Consider the following 16,173-nt stretch of genomic DNA (forward strand, 5'->3'; position numbering starts at 1 on the left):
TAAAAAAATATACATGTAATGTTTATTATACACACAGAAATGTTTAAAAAATTTATTTATTTCTAATATATTATACTTTCTTATTATCTAAAGTCGTTCAAATTAAATTGTACAATTTCATAAACTAAATTTTTCCTCTACTCCAATTATATCCAAAATTTCCACTTAAAAAGATTCTAATCACAACATTTCTATTACTTCCAGAATATAAACAAGACGTCGACGTTTTCTCAAATATAGTTACTTCTGTAAACATTACAAACTACAACTCAAACAAAAAAAAAAATATTGTAGTGGATTGATAATAAAATAAAATAAAACCCCTAACAAAGATTTTAAAGTATTTTACATAATCAATTATAAACATTTTTCTGATGAAAATGAGTTCAAACACGCCATAAATAGAATAAAAGGAAGTTAAGGAAGTGTGTAGGAATAAAGTGTAAATAAATGTAATTATACGCAATATTTACCAAAAAGGTAACATTAATAATGGTATATTTAAATAAAAGCGAAAATACAAAATAATGGTTTCAATATAAATTCCTCTGCAATTCTGGATGTGTGTGAAGCTTCCCTACGTAGAAACGTAGTCGCGTAACAAGCGTAAAGAAATTAAAAGGACACCACACTCTTTTGTTTGCTCCATTATTCATAGCAGAGAGGATAGGAAAGTGTTCACGCCCGGGTTTATGGCGTTCCCGATATAGTGCTGACATCTGCTCAGCCTTAGCATGGAACAGAACCACAGACGAGGTACAGGAGTAGACCAATCACCCAATGTATTTTTTTGTCTCACGTCTACGGGCCTTACCATTTTTGTGTCACATCCTACCGTATCGGTCGGAACTAATATTATGGAACCAATATCACAGACGAGATGTAGGAGTACGCCAGTCCCATTATACTGTTTCGTGTCGCACGATATGAAATACCGAGTAATCTTAATGAGAATCGAGTATCTTGTATACTTCGAATAATCATGCATAAAAGTTACTTTGACATGCTTTAAGACATGCTCAAGACATGCTTTAAAAGTTACTCTGTATCCCGAGTACTATTAGCCATTTTTACTAAAAAGATTAGGTGGTAAGATAGCAAAGAGGGTATTCGACAGCATCATTCGTAAGAGGAATTCTTACAATCGTTAAACAAGCAGAGACAATAAATTTATCAGTGTACATTTATCCGTGGTACAAAAGTTATTCTGTACCTTGAGTTTTATCATCTTTCTTTACTAAAAAATTAGGTGACAAGATGGTCAAGGCAGTGCTCGTCGACATCATTGGCGAAAGGAATTGTTATAAACATTAAACAGCCAGAAAAAATAAATTTATCAGTGAATTGTGCACGATAAAATAATGCGTACGAATATTCATGATTTAAAAGTTATTCTCTATCTCGAGTTCTATAATTTATTTTTACTAAATAATTAGATGGCAAGATGGTCAAGGGAGTGCTCGTCGACATCATTGGCGAAAGGAATTGTTATAAACATTTATATTATAACAGGAGGTAAGGTTTATACAAACGGCGAGATGATAAGGCGGTAAATCAAGCGAGCCAAGGACGATGGGCAGCGGATTTGATATTTCGGAATTTTGGAAACGATGGCCTCGCGACAAGTATGACAACAGACGTAAACAAAAGGTTTACGTTCACCCGAGGCCGGCCTCGAGCTCGACCAGCTGAGCTATTGTCAACGCCGGGACACGGTCGCACCGAGGCAGTTCTTATATGGATGCCATAAACTTTTTGTTTGGTAATCCACATAAGAACTGTGGTGGCCCGAAATGGTTTTTGCGTTACCGGAGTTACCTGTACGATAAATTAATGCGTGCGAATATTCATGGCTTGAAAGTTATTCTATATCTCGGTTTCTATAATTTATTTTTACTAAATAATTAGTTAGCATGATGGTCAAGGGAGTGCTTATCGACATCATTGGCGAAAGGAATTGTTATAAACATTAAAGAGCCACAAATAACAAATTTTACAGTGAACTGCGTACATAAATTAATGTGTACGAATATTCATGGCTTAAAAGTTATTTTATATCTCGGTTTCTATAATTTATTTTTACTAAATAATTAGTTAGCAAGATGGTCAAGGGATTGCTTGTTGATACCATTACCAAAAGAAATTGTTATAAACATTAAACAGTCAGAAATAATAAATTTTACAGTGAATTGCGTACGATAAATTAATACGTACGAATATTCATGGCTTAAAAGTTATTCTATATCTCGGTTTCTATAATTTATTTTTACTAAATAATTAGTTAGCAAGATGGTCAAGGGATTGCTGGTTGATACCATTACCAAAAGAAATTGTTACAAACATTAAACAGTCAGAAATAATAAATTTTACAGTGCATTGCGTACGATAAATTACTGCGTGCGAATATTCGTAAATTAAAAGTTACTCTGTATTTCGAGTTCTATAATTTATTTTTACTAAATAATTAAATGACAAGATGGTCAAGGGAGTACTTATCGACATCATTGGCGAAAAGAATTGTTATAAACATTAAACAGTCAGAAATAATAAATTTTACAGTGAATTACGTACGACAAATTACTGCGTGCGAATATTCGTAAATTAAAAGTTACTCTGTATTTCGAGTTCTATAATTTATTTTTACTAAATAATTAAATGGCAAGATGGTCAAGGGAGTACTTATCGACATCATTGGCGAAAAGAATTGTTATAAACATTAAACAGTCAGAAATAATAAATTTTACAGTGAATTACGTACGACAAATTACTGCGTGCGAATATTCGTAAATTAAAAGTTACTCTGTATTTCGAGTTCTATAATTTATTTTTACTAAAAAATTAAATGGCAAGATGATCAAGGGATTGCTTGTTGATACCATTACCAAAAGAAATTGTTATAAACATTGAACAGTCAGAAATAATAAATTTATCAGTGAAGTGTGTTCGATAAATTAATACGTGCGAATATTCATGGTTCAAAAGTTACTCTGTATCTCGAGTTCTATTAGGTATTTTTACTAAAAAATTAGATGGCAAGATGGTCAAGGGATTGCTTGTTGATACCATTACCAAAAGAAATTGTTATAAACATTAAACAGTCAGAAATAATAAATTTATCAGTGAAATGTTTTCGATAAATTAATACGTGCGAATATTCATGGTTCAAAAGTTACTCTGTATCTCGAGTTCTATTAGGTATTTTTACTAAAAAATTAGATGGCAAGATGGTCAAGGGATTGCTTGTTGATACCATTACCAAAAGAAATTGTTATAAACATTAAACAGTCAGAAATAATAAATTTATCAGTGAAATGTTTTCGATAAATTAATACGTGCGAATATTCATGGTTCAAAAGTTACTCTGTATCTCGAGTTCTATTAGGTATTTTTACTAAAAAATTAGATGGCAAGATGGTCAAGGGATTGCTTGTTGATACCATTACCAAAAGAAATTGTTATAAACATTAAGCAGCCAGAAATAACAAATTTATCAATAATTACTATCGCGGCGATCGAAGTCTGGCGAAGTTAGTTTGGGGTGGGGGAGTTGCGCACCGCGCACCGCGCACCCCACCACGGCGTCCGCGCTCAGTCAGTCAGTCGTAGTGCGCACTTAGGAGTGAGCGGAGGTGCTCCGGGACTAGAAGGGCTACCGACCTTGGAGTTGACCAGAGGTTCTCCAGGGCTGCCCTGGCCTACCCTCACCTACCTTCGAGTGGACCAGGGATCCTCCAGAGCTGCAGTGGACATCACTGGTCAACCCTGGTCCACCTTAAGCTGGTTCGCGTTCGGACAGCGGTTCCTGGAAGCCGTCTCCGCTCACCTTGGTCAACTTTCAACAGCTGGTAAGTGACAATACAAATATACATTTTCTATTTTGGTATACGTGTTTATTCAACGAAAGCCGTCAATTATTATTTCTGTATTTTTAATTCGAATTTGCTTCGGCATTTTTCACAAGTTTCTTTCCTTGAAATTACATTAGATTATATTTTTGACATAAAATTGGTATTTTGAAATTTTATTATATTATATTATATTTTTGACATAAAATTGGTATTTTGAAATTTTATTATATTATATTATATTTTTGACATAAAATTGGTATTTTGAAATTATATTATATTATATTATATTTTTGACATAAAATTGGTATTTTGAAATTTTATTATATTATATTATATTTTTGACATAAAATTGGTATTTTGAAATTTTGTTATATTATATTATATTTTTGACATAAAATTGGTATTTTGAAATTTTATTATATTATATTATATTTTTGAAATAAATTTGGTATTTTGAAATTATATTATATTTTTTACATAAAATTCGTACTCTGAAATATTATATTTTTAACATAAAATTGGTATTCCTCCGAACGGAGGTCCCTCAGGGGCTCACTCACGGGCCGGGCCCGTGGGTGAGTACGGGTATTAACGAACTCGGGGCGACCCGAGTTTGTAGATCGTTGCGTCCCAATTTCGTTCGATTTATTTTTGATTCGGATTGTCCATCTTTCCAATCCAATATTTATTTCTAAACTTTCAAAAGTCCCCCTTGTAAAATTTGTGTATATGGTTTAAAATTGGTATTCCTCCGAACGGAGGTCCCTCATGGGCTCACTCACGGATGCGGCCGTGAGTGAGTACGGGTATTAGCGAACCCGGGGCGACCCAAGCTTGTAGGTTGTTGCGTTCTAAATTCGCTATATTTATTCTTGATTAAAATTGTTCAACTTTCAAATTAAAAATTATTTCTGAACTTTCAAGAGTTCTTCTTCTAAAATTTATTTATCTGATTTAAAATTGGTATTCCTCCAAACGGAGGTCTCTCAGGGGGCTCACTCACGGATGGGGCCGTGGGTGAGTACGGGTATTGGCGAACCCGCGGCGACCCTCGCCTTTATGTTGCGTCCCAATTTCGTTTGATTTATTTTGGATTGGAATTGTTCATCTTTCAAATTGAAATTTATTTCTGAACTTTCAAAAGTTCTTATTCTAAAATTTAAGACGTACTGATAATAAAAACTTGTGTATTTAATTGAATTGTGTCTGAATTTATTTTAAACTTGCATGGGATGGGCCAAGGGTCCTTCCTGCCTTCCTTCTCGCTTTCCTTGTTTACCCTTGGCCCACCTACGCCTTCTTGGCAGCTCCTTTTAATTATTAATCGAAACACACACTTCTTGTTTCGGAATACTTTTTCATTCAATAAACATCGTACATTTTTTCTGGATTTCTAATTGAAATTTGCTTCTGAACTTTTTAAAAGTTCCGTTTTTTAAAATTGCTATGACCCTAGCCTTTATGTCGTTGCGTCCCAATTTCGTTTGATTTATTTTCGATTGGAATTGTTCATCTTTCCTATTGAAATTTATTTCTGAACTTTCAAAAGTTCTTATTCTAAAATTTATATGTCTGGTTTTAAATTGGTATTCCTCCGAACGGAGGTCCCTCAGGGACTCACTGCTGTGGGTGAGTACGGGTATTGGCGAACCCGGGGCGCCCCGAAGCGCCACCTCAGTAGATTGAAGTTTTGACTTCATCTACTCTTAGTTTCTTGTCGGTTAGGCCGTACTCGTGTACGGGGTTGGTTTGGCTCTCGTGAGCCGTTAGATTTGCACTCTTGTGCATGTTAGGTAGGCCGTACTCGTGTACGGGGTTAGTTTGGCTCTCGTGAGCCTGTTAGATTTGCACTCTTGTGCATATTAGGTAGGCCGTACTCGTGTACGGGGTTAGCTTGGCTCTCGTGAGCTGGTCGTAGGTTGGCTCTCGTGAGCCGGTTAGATTCGCACTCTTGTGCATATTAGGTAGGCCGTACTCGTGTACGGGGTTAGCTTGGCTCTTGTGAGCTGGTAGATTTGCACTCGTGTGCATGTTAGGTAGGCCGTACTCGTGTACGGGGTCATCGTTTTGTCTTTATTTCATCGTCTTCTTATACTTCGTTGTTCCTCCATTGTTTTGTGTCTAATCATTACTAATCTGTTTCAGATTGAGTACAACAGTTGCAGAAATTTATCATCGAACGAAGACAACGCATCGTACGAAGACTCGTTTCTTCTTCGATTACTTCTGTGTTCCTCCATTTTGTGTCTAATTATTATTAGTCTGTTTCAGTTAAATCGCAACAGTTCAGCAGAATCATCGTCGAACGAAGAAAACGAATTTTAAGAATACTTAACAGTATTTATAAGTTCGTATTAGTTCTCGAGCAATTATTGTGTTAGATTCACTTTGTTAGTTTCGCTTGTTGATTTGGGTCACAGCCTTCTGCTGTGACCAGTTGGTAACGTCACCCTCGAACCAGAGGCTACTACTCTGGTTCGCTTCTTTCATTTTTCTTTCTCGTAAATCTGAGCCTTCTGCTCCATTTTTATTTTCTCTGGAATTGTTCAGAGACTTGTCAGATTTAGTTTTTTTTGGCTCACAATAATTGCTCGATTCGAGTGCGTGCGTTAGTTATTAAGCTTGTTTATTAGTATTGTATAAATGTCGAGTAATTATTGCCGTAACTTCACTTTGCTCGGTTCGATTTTTGATTCCGACACAGCCTTATGCTGTGTCGGACCTTGCTTGTATGTACCAGACCGGTTGGTACCGGTGCTCGGCGTAGATCCATTGAGAGGGATGTTCGAGAGACCTGTTCACTCGTGTAAAATCCTCCCTGCCGTAAGTCCACCCGAGTCGCCTCAACGCTAGTCGTTGCCTGGCGACAGGTGGGTGGGGGAAACTTAGGGTATCGTTTGAACGCTTCTCTCGACCATCGCTCTTCGTGAGGACACGTCGGGTATCGATGCTGGCTGGAGTTGGGCTGCAAGCATTGTACGCGTCGCGTCACCCTCGATCCAGAGCCTTCTGCTCTGGTTCGGTTTTGTTTCTCTCTTTGGAAGAATCAGAGCCTTCTGCCTGATTCGTTTTTAATCTCCCGTGAATCGGAGACTTCTTCTCCGACTCGCACCTTTTTCTCCGCAATAATTACTCGACATACGCTGCGAAATTGAGTTTGTAAAACTCGAAAGCGTCGTTGTAAGAAAGGGAGTCAGAAGGAAGCGTATTGAATTCCTTCTGGCTTCCTTTCGGGTCTCTTGTGCAGCAACCTCCTCGTGGTGAGACCCGGGCAATCGATAATATTCTCTATTTGTTAGATCTTCTATTATCTTACAAATGGAGAATAATATCGAGCTAATAGCTGCTCATTTGTAATTTGCGATAACATTGTGAAATAAAATTTAAGACGTACTGATAATAAAAACTTGTCTGTTTAATTGAATTGTGTGTGTCTGAATTTATTTTAAACTTGCATAGGGGGGACCAAAGGTCCTTCCTGCTTTCCTTCGCGCTTTCCTTGTTTACCTTTGGCCCACCTACGCCTTCTTGGCAGCTCCTTTTAATTATTAACCGAAACACACACTTCTTGTTTCGGAATACTTTTTCATTCAATAAACATCGTACATTTTTTCTGGATTTCTAATTGAAATTTGCTTCTGAACTTTTTAAAAGTTCCGTTTCTTAAAATTGCTATGACCCTAGCCTTTATGTCGTTGCGTCCCAATTTCGTTTGATTTATTTTCGATTGGAATTGTTCATCTTTCCTATTGAAATTTATTTCTGAACTTTCAAAAGTTCTTATTCTAAAATTTATATGTCTGGTTTTAAATTGGTATTCCTCCGAACGGAGGTCCCTCAGGGACTCACTGCTGTGGGTGAGTACGGGTATTGGCGAACCCGGGGCGCCCCGAAGCGCCACCTCAGTAGATTGAAGTTTTGACTTCATCTACTCTTAGTTTCTTGTCGGTTAGGCCGTACTCGTGTACGGGGTTGGTTTGGCTCTCGTGAGCCGTTAGATTTGCACTCTTGTGCATGTTAGGTAGGCCGTACTCGTGTACGGGGTTAGTTTGGCTCTCGTGAGCCTGTTAGATTTGCACTCTTGTGCATATTAGGTAGGCCGTACTCGTGTACGGGGTTAGCTTGGCTCTCGTGAGCTGGTCGTAGGTTGGCTCTCGTGAGCCGGTTAGATTCGCACTCTTGTGTGTATTAGGTAGGCCGTACTCGTGTACGGGGTTAGCTTGGCTCTTGTGAGCTGGTAGATTTGCACTCGTGTGCATGTTAGGTAGGCCGTACTCGTGTACGGGGTCATCGTTTTGTCTTTATTTCATCGTCTTCTTATACTTCGTTGTTCCTCCATTGTTTTGTGTCTAATCATTACTAATCTGTTTCAGATTGAGTACAACAGTTGCAGAAATTTATCATCGAACGAAGACAACGCATCGTACGAAGACTCGTTTCTTCTTCGATTACTTCTGTGTTCCTCCATTTTGTGTCTAATTATTATTAGTCTGTTTCAGTTAAATCGCAACAGTTCAGCATGATCATCGTCGAACGAAGACAACGAATAGTAAGAAGACTTCACAGTATTTATAAGTTCGTATTAGTTCTCGAGCAATTATTGTGTTAGATTCACTTTGTTAGTTTCGCTTGTTGATTTGGGTCACAGCCTTCTGCTGTGACCAGTTGGTAACGTCACCCTCGAACCAGAGGCTACTACTCTGGTTCGCTTCTTTCATTTTTCTTTCTCGTAAATCTGAGCCTTCTGCTCCATTTTTATTTTCTCTGGAATTGTTCAGAGACTTGTCAGATTTAGTTTTTTTTTTTGGCTCACAATAATTGCTCGATTCGAGTGCGTGCGTTAGTTATTAAGCTTGTTTATTAGTATTGTATAAATGTCGAGTAATTATTGCCGTAACTTCACTTTGCTCGGTTCGATTTTTGATTCCGACACAGCCTTATGCTGTGTCGGACCTTGCTTGTATGTACCAGACCGGTTGGTACCGGTGCTCCGCGTAGATCCATTGAGAGGGATGTTCGAGAGACCTGTTCACTCGTGTAAAATCCTCCCTGCCGTAAGTCCACCCGAGTCGCCTCAACGCTAGTCGTTGCCTGGCGACAGGTGGGTGGGGGAAACTTAGGGTATCGTTTGAACGCTTCTCTCGACCATCGCTCTTCGTGAGGACACGTCGGGTATCGATGCTGGCTGGAGTTGGGCTGCAAGCATTGTACGCGTCGCGTCACCCTCGATCCAGAGCCTTCTGCTCTGGTTCGGTTTTGTTTCTCTCTTTGGAAGAATCAGAGCCTTCTGCCTGATTCGTTTTTAATCTCCCGTGAATCGGAGACTTCTTCTCCGACTCGCACCTTTTTCTCCGCAATAATTACTCGACATACGCTGCGAAATTGAGTTTGTAAAACTCGAAAGCGTCGTTGTAAGAAAGGGAGTCAGAAGGAAGCGTATTGAATTCCTTCTGGCTTCCTTTCGGGTCTCTTGTGCAGCAACCTCCTCGTGGTGAGACCCGGGCAATCGGTATTATTCTCTATTTGTAAGAACTTTTAGTATCTTACAAATGGAGAATAATATCGAGCTAATAGCTGCTCATTTATAATTTGCGATAATATTGTAAAATAGAATTTAAGACTTGCTAATTATAAAAACTTATACGTTTCATTGAATTGTGTCTGAATTTACTTTAGATTAGCTCGGGATGGGCCAAGGTGGGCCTTCAATGCTTTCCTTGTTTTCCCCTAGACCACCTTTCAATTATTAACCGCAACACACAGTTTTTGTTTCGGATTACCTTGTCATTCAATGAACATCATCAACTTTTTTCTGGATTTCTAATTGAAATTTGCTTCTGAACTTTTCGAAAGTTCCTTTTCTTAATTGTATTGGCTAACCTGGGGCACCCCGAGCTTATAGGTTGCGTCCCAATTTTGCTACATTTATTGTTGATTGGGCTTTTTCGTCTCTCGATTTGAAATTTACTTCTGAACTTTCAAAAGTTCCTATTATAAAATTGATTCATGTGGTTTAAAATTGGTACTCCTCTGAACGGAGGTCCCTCCATTTATTATTGGAATATGGTCTAAGCTTCTTGTGGATCTAGTTGCAACATTTATCGTTCGGCAGCGTAGAGGTCGTAAGAAATCTAGTTGTTAACGATGTCGGTATTTCAGATCATGAGACACGAAACTCATATCATGATTGGTCTACCCCTATACCTCGTCTGTGGTGAGACAGAAAAATACATTGGGTGATCGGTCTGCTTCTATATCTCGTCTGTGATAATATGCAATTTCGATAATCAAGAGTCGATAAAGATGTTGCCTGTGCAATGTTCTCGATGATTCCATAAATATTCGACTTTTCGTTATGTTAATCGATAGTCGGCAAAATGGCGCCTGCCACGGAGGATCTAACCGATTTGCAGAAAAAGATTTTTGAAAAAATTAACAACAATGCGGTGTCAGAAATTAAAATTTTACTTGCGGCGAGTAAAGTGAAAATGGATTTCGTAGACGAAAATGGTGTGAGTCCGCTTCAACATGCCTGTTACAAAGGAAACAAGGAAATAGTACAGATGCTTCTCGATCAGGTAGGTTAACTTTTCAATAATATAAGTTTTTTAAATTTTGTCTTTTATAGTTGTTATTCACTTACATTTCTACTGAAGATTTAGTACGTGCATATTCCCTCATCTTTCTCATCTAAGCAATGAAATTCAATGACTAATTTCTTTTTCAATACAGTAAATAAATGTTGATCAATTTCATATACCGTAAAATTTCTCTATAAAAAGTCAGAGTAATATATAATTAATTATTTGGAAATATATTCTGCCATGTGATCCACTCCAATAATTACTTACACAATAATCAAGAAGAAGGTAACACATTTTATATGTTGGAATATTTTTCAAAATCAACAGAAGAAGATAAATAATTGAAATCACACGTACAGTGCTACGCTTTCAAGAAAATATATATTTAACACCATACATATGAAGCACTTAATAAAAAGACCTTGAACAAATGTGTGAGCAATGATTAAAACCAACCTAGTCTGTTGGCTTAAATATTACTAAAAATATAAAACGTAGAAATTGTATAGTTTTGGAAAATATAAGAAATTATAGTTTACATTAATTAATGTTTTATTTCAGGGCGCAGATGTAAATGCTTGTCAACACGAACATGCATATACAGCACTTCATTTTGCAGCTCTAAGCGGAAATGCTGAACTGTGTCATCTGTTAATGTCGTATGGAGCAAGATTAACAGCTACGAATAGTGTAGGACGGACTCCGGCTCAGATGGCAGCTTTTGTTGGAAATCATAATTGCGTAGCAACTATCAATAACTTTATTCCAAAAGCTGACATAGATTACTACATTAAACCACAAGGACTACAGAGTGAGTCAATGCTTCCACCACACCTAGCAGATTCTTTTCATAAGTTCATTATGCAAGTCAACGTACATCCTGTTCGAGTAGTTATGAATCTCCAAACATGCCCTGGACTGTTAGAAAATGCTGCCAAGGTGAAGACTATATAATTTTCTACTGAAATGTTAATTTTTAAACAACATTGTGCTCATCTTTGTACTTTTCAGGTACAAAAGGTGTTAGAATCTATGCGTCATAAGGTCATGACTAGAAGAGCAGAAACTAACGAAGTGATGGCTTTTAAGTATCATTATCTAAGTTGCGTTGTGGCTGAAGTAATCAAATTCCAAAAGAGGCAAGGAGCAATGAAAGGGGAGAAAATTGAAAAAATAACTGACGATGGAGATGATAAAAAGTCAGATACTATAGAGGTTTTGATAAGGAAGTTTTTGAAGTGTAGCAAAAGTGACGGTACACCAGAGTATCAAGAGGCTTTCTTACGAGACACTGTAAGAGAATTTCCATACAGAGAAAGCACAATCTTCCGTCAAATGGTAGCAACTCTTGCCGCCCGTGATCCTCCGTCTGCTGTATCAGTAGTATCAGCCGCCATTAACGGACAAAGAGCATTTTTCGACAACGCACAAGTTTGCATCACGTGCGGCGAGGATAAGGCTAGTAAAAAATGCAGCAAATGTAAAACAGTGAAATATTGCGACAGGGAATGTCAGAGACTGCATTGGTTCATGCACAAGAAAGCATGCACAAGATTAGATCAATCCTCGGCGCTGAGTGCAAAAATAAGCGATGCAGACAAAGAACAAATAAGCAGCGCCGTGAGCTCTAGGTTACAGAACCTAAATGTTAATTAAGAATATGATATATGAAAGTTAATTCTGAATCATATGTTTTGATGTGCTGTATGTACGTGTTTCATTGTTAATTATTTTAATTAAGATAGAAAAATTAGAGAAATCGTCACCATATTTTTAGAGCATTTCTGACTTTTTATTTTCCAGAGAGTAACGAGACTTTTTATACATTACATTAGGTTTTTACTTTTCTTTTTTCTGTGAATTTTTTTATAAATATTGTATTATAGATGCTTTTCTTATGTCTAAACACTCAGTTAAAATATTACTTTCTCAGGATTGTATACTTTTGTGGCTGCTGATGCCATGAAAATAAAACACATGTACGAATGTTTCCATCATTTGAATTTACATTACGTTTAGAATATTCGAACTCCTTGACCACAATCGAAATACAAACTTTTTTATGAATAGAATTATGGAATTTTATTGTAATATAGTTTTATTTGCAAAACATTGTATAGTTTGTGGTTTTACAAATATTATATATATATCTATACAAAAAATATAAAATCAACAACGTTTATTTTATTTATTAAATACTATATAACAGAGCACTATGAAACTTAAAATATTTTCGATAATGAAAATGCTAAAAATCGATATCTTATTACTTATTTGTAATTTTCACATAGAGGGCGAAAACCCTCCCCATCCTTCATCATGGCGGTTTGCTATTCATCGTGAGTCTACCTGTACACCTAGGTAACTCTACCGTCGGGTAACCACTCGAAATCGCGGTTTTGAACGTGTACTAAAATACACAAATACGTGGCACGGGAACCGTGTAGTAAGAAATTAAGAAGAATAGTAGAACATTTTGGGCAACCGAGCGCTTAGTGGAAACAGTGGAGAAAGTAACGGAGAAAATACCACCCTTTGTAGTAATGTCATAGTATGTATCCGGGGGGAGTGCTGTGGGAGGAGGTGGGGAAAATATTAAAAAAGAAAGGAACAGGACAATGGTTGGTTCATAATTATATTTTTAATATACGAGTATATTTATAGTAATGTATCGTTTATTTTTCTTAGGCTTGTGTACATATAACAAGTTTAACAGTCTTTCCAGTCATGTACATAGAAATCTTGATTTTAATAACATGCCCGTTAGTACAGTAAACAATAAAACTGACAATGTAGACCAATTGGTCAAGCCACAGTTAACAAACACTGAATGAACATCCAAAGAAGTTCCTAAACCGAAGATAATAGATAAAGAAATTGGGACAAAACATTGTTAGGCACAATAAGAAGTATACTACAGAATCCTAATGTAAAATAACATCTAGCAAATGCAAATCTGTTAAAAATGTGAGCCTGAATATCGCTATTCAAAGTTCTGCGAACTATTGTGAAATTCCAAATATGAAACTGCTTGAAAAAGATACATATTCTCTAGATCAGAGACATTTGAAATGTCTAGGACCCGAAACGGTAGAAGAAAATGAATGTATGAAAAGATTATGTAATAACTTGCAAAGTATAGAAATAATAGTATCTAAGAGTGGTCTGAGCACAAAGCATCCATCGTCTGAAATGTTATACATCGATAGAAATGAATTTATGCATTTAAAATGCGAACTGGAAAATTTAGTAAGCACAACAAAAGAAAATCTAAGCAAGTTGAAATCAACATTAACACGTAACAAAATTGTTGTCTATGCCACTTGTCCTGCACGAGCAGCAACGTGCAATGGCGTTGTACCCTTTTCCTGTAGGAACAAGTATTTCGTTAGACGAACATTTGCACTCATAACATCACTATGCTCTTAAATAGTTTATTTATCAATATCTTGTAGAAATAATTTGGATTGGCACCTTGTGCAAGCAGTCTCAAAGAAGTTCCTAAATTGCTTGTACGAACGCCGCTATGTAGCTGCCTGCTTAACTCTTCTTCGCTGCAACATTCTTCCTTACTTGGACGTAACACAAATGCTAAATGCTGATGTTTCGCCTTGATAAAATCAGCCTTCACTGGACTGCAAAATATAAACATACAAATTAATAGTAAAATATCACGAATTTGTCATTACAGTAGGTTCTCGCTCGTTAAACTCTGAATCAAATGCCCATTCTTCATGTAAACCCTGTTCATTACATTTTGTTCATATAAAGTGGGGAATGTAGTTTAGTGTTAACGGTCATTTCGTAGAAGTGTTGCGAGTTGTATCGCGACTGTTTCTATATACTATTTGTAAGCATTGATTGAAGCTTCGATTCAATAGGGGAGTTATAGGTTTTTCCGAGTTATACTCGGATCTTGCCTGAAATTCTGGTCGCATTTTCATACAACAAGCACGTATCTATGGTATAAACATAATACCTTAGCTTGCGGTTTCCTTCTACTAATTTTCGAGTTATTAGGATCTAAAAGGGAATGTTCCCAAATACTGTTCGATCTGTTATTGCTCAACGTGTGCACCATCTGTAAAATATATTATATATTACCATTCAGGATGCGTAGTTTCATAATTCTCTACTAACATCTGAAGAGTATTCCGGGACATCGGAACAGTATTTTAACTACATTTCAATAATCTATAGACGATTCTAATAGATTATGATAAACCGAATTCGAATCCAAAGTCTCTTTGCCCCCTTACTCTTAATTTTTAGCGTACCTTTATTTTTGGTTTAGGAACTTCTTTGGATGTTGGATGAAAAGGACAAGTGACACAGATAACAATTTCGTTACATGTTAATTTCTTAATGTTGATTTCAACTTGCTTAGATTTTCTTCTGTTGGGCTTACTAAATTTTCCAGTTCGCATTTTAAATGCATAAATTCATTTCTATCGATGTATAACATTTCAGACGATGGATGCTTTGTGCTCAGACCACTCTTAGATACTATTATTTCTATACTTTGCCAGTTATTACATAATCTTTTCATACACTTATTTTCTTCTACCGTTTCGGGTCCTTGACATTTCAAATGTCTCTGATCTAGAGAATATGTATTTTTTTCAAACAGTTTCGTATTTGGAATTTCACAATAGTTCGCAGAACTTCGATTAGCGATATTCAGGCTCGCATTTTTAACAGTTTTGCATTTGCTAGATGTTATTTTACATTAGGATTCTATAGTATACTTCTTGTTGGGCTTAACAATGTTTTGTCCCAATTTCTTTATCTATTATCTTCGGTTTAGGAACTTCTTTGGATGTTCATTCAGTGTTTGTTAACTGTGGCTTGACCAATTGGTCCACATTGTCAGTTTTATTGTTTACTGTACTAACGGGCATGTTATTAAAATCAAGATTTCTACGTGCATGACTAGAAAGACTGTTAAACTTGTTGTATGTACACAAGCCTAAGAAAAATAAACGGTATATTACTACAAATATACTTGTATATTAAAATTAAATTAAATGAACTAACCATTGTCTTGTTCCTGTGTTGACATTCTTTTTTATTGCACCCAATCTTCGAGACAGTATCTTTTTCTTAACTGAAATGCATAGATTGTTATTAATTATTTACACGTAAAATAATTATAATTGTAATATTCTGACTGGTTGAGGTCTGTTATCAAACTATAAAGTATAAATATATAAAGTAGTTTATATATATTAATAAAGTCCAATGTCATTTTTTTATCTAAATGAATTTTATATTGAAATTACCTCGAATTTTGGTATCTTTTGGTCTTGGAGACGTTAAACATTTTTTCATTGTTTCTAATAAAGAGGTTTTAATTTTTCCTGATTGAAATATACGATAAGAATATCATCAGAAATGAACTTTTATCAATGCGATTCGAAGTATCGTAACAATCTTTACAAATCGTTTAACATTTAACTTATTAAATTTTAATTGTACTCACCGTAGAATGTGCTTTAATCGTCGTCATATTTGATCAGTTTTAATAATAATCGATTCCTGTCTCATGACGTTCAAATTTCACGTTCTGCCAGAGTACGAAGTTACTTGAACGTTCTCTTAGCCGACGATTACACGGACGTGATTCGTTGTCGTCCAAAAAAAACGAAATAAAAACGTAAACATAAACAAAATTTAAGCGCGAAGGTGGTGCGCGTGGAATGATTCCAATTTGACAGTTAAAATATACAGGGTGTCCCACA

General features: G+C 36.2%; 1 protein-coding gene and 1 long non-coding RNA gene across 3 annotated transcripts; one reads left to right on the forward strand and one right to left on the reverse strand.

Moving 5' to 3' along the window:
• Positions 1-10,081: 10,081 nt before the first annotated feature.
• LOC143365749 (ankyrin repeat and MYND domain-containing protein 2) lies at positions 10,082-12,429 on the forward strand. The gene is made up of 3 exons (XM_076806216.1): positions 10,082-10,426; positions 10,994-11,371; positions 11,444-12,429. Exons 1-3 carry the CDS (start codon positions 10,226-10,228, stop codon positions 12,086-12,088), a joined length of 1,224 nt encoding a protein of 407 aa, XP_076662331.1. The 5' UTR covers positions 10,082-10,225; the 3' UTR covers positions 12,089-12,429.
• A 620-nt stretch (positions 12,430-13,049) lies between these two features.
• Positions 13,050-16,126, reverse strand: LOC143365863 (uncharacterized). 2 transcript variants are annotated; one of them, XR_013084596.1, is made up of 6 exons: positions 15,915-16,126; positions 15,470-15,539; positions 14,710-15,401; positions 14,412-14,513; positions 13,907-14,067; positions 13,050-13,800 (listed from the first exon to the last, which is right to left on the reverse strand). It is a non-coding gene; the product is annotated as an uncharacterized LOC143365863 (long non-coding RNA). The 2 variants fall into 2 exon arrangements; XR_013084595.1 differs by having other exon boundaries at positions 13,050-14,067; positions 15,915-16,124.
• Between the last annotated feature and the right edge of the window lie 47 nt (positions 16,127-16,173).

This window comes from Halictus rubicundus, chromosome 2 (assembly GCF_050948215.1).
Source record: "Halictus rubicundus isolate RS-2024b chromosome 2, iyHalRubi1_principal, whole genome shotgun sequence".
NCBI lineage: Eukaryota > Metazoa > Arthropoda > Insecta > Hymenoptera > Halictidae > Halictus > Halictus rubicundus.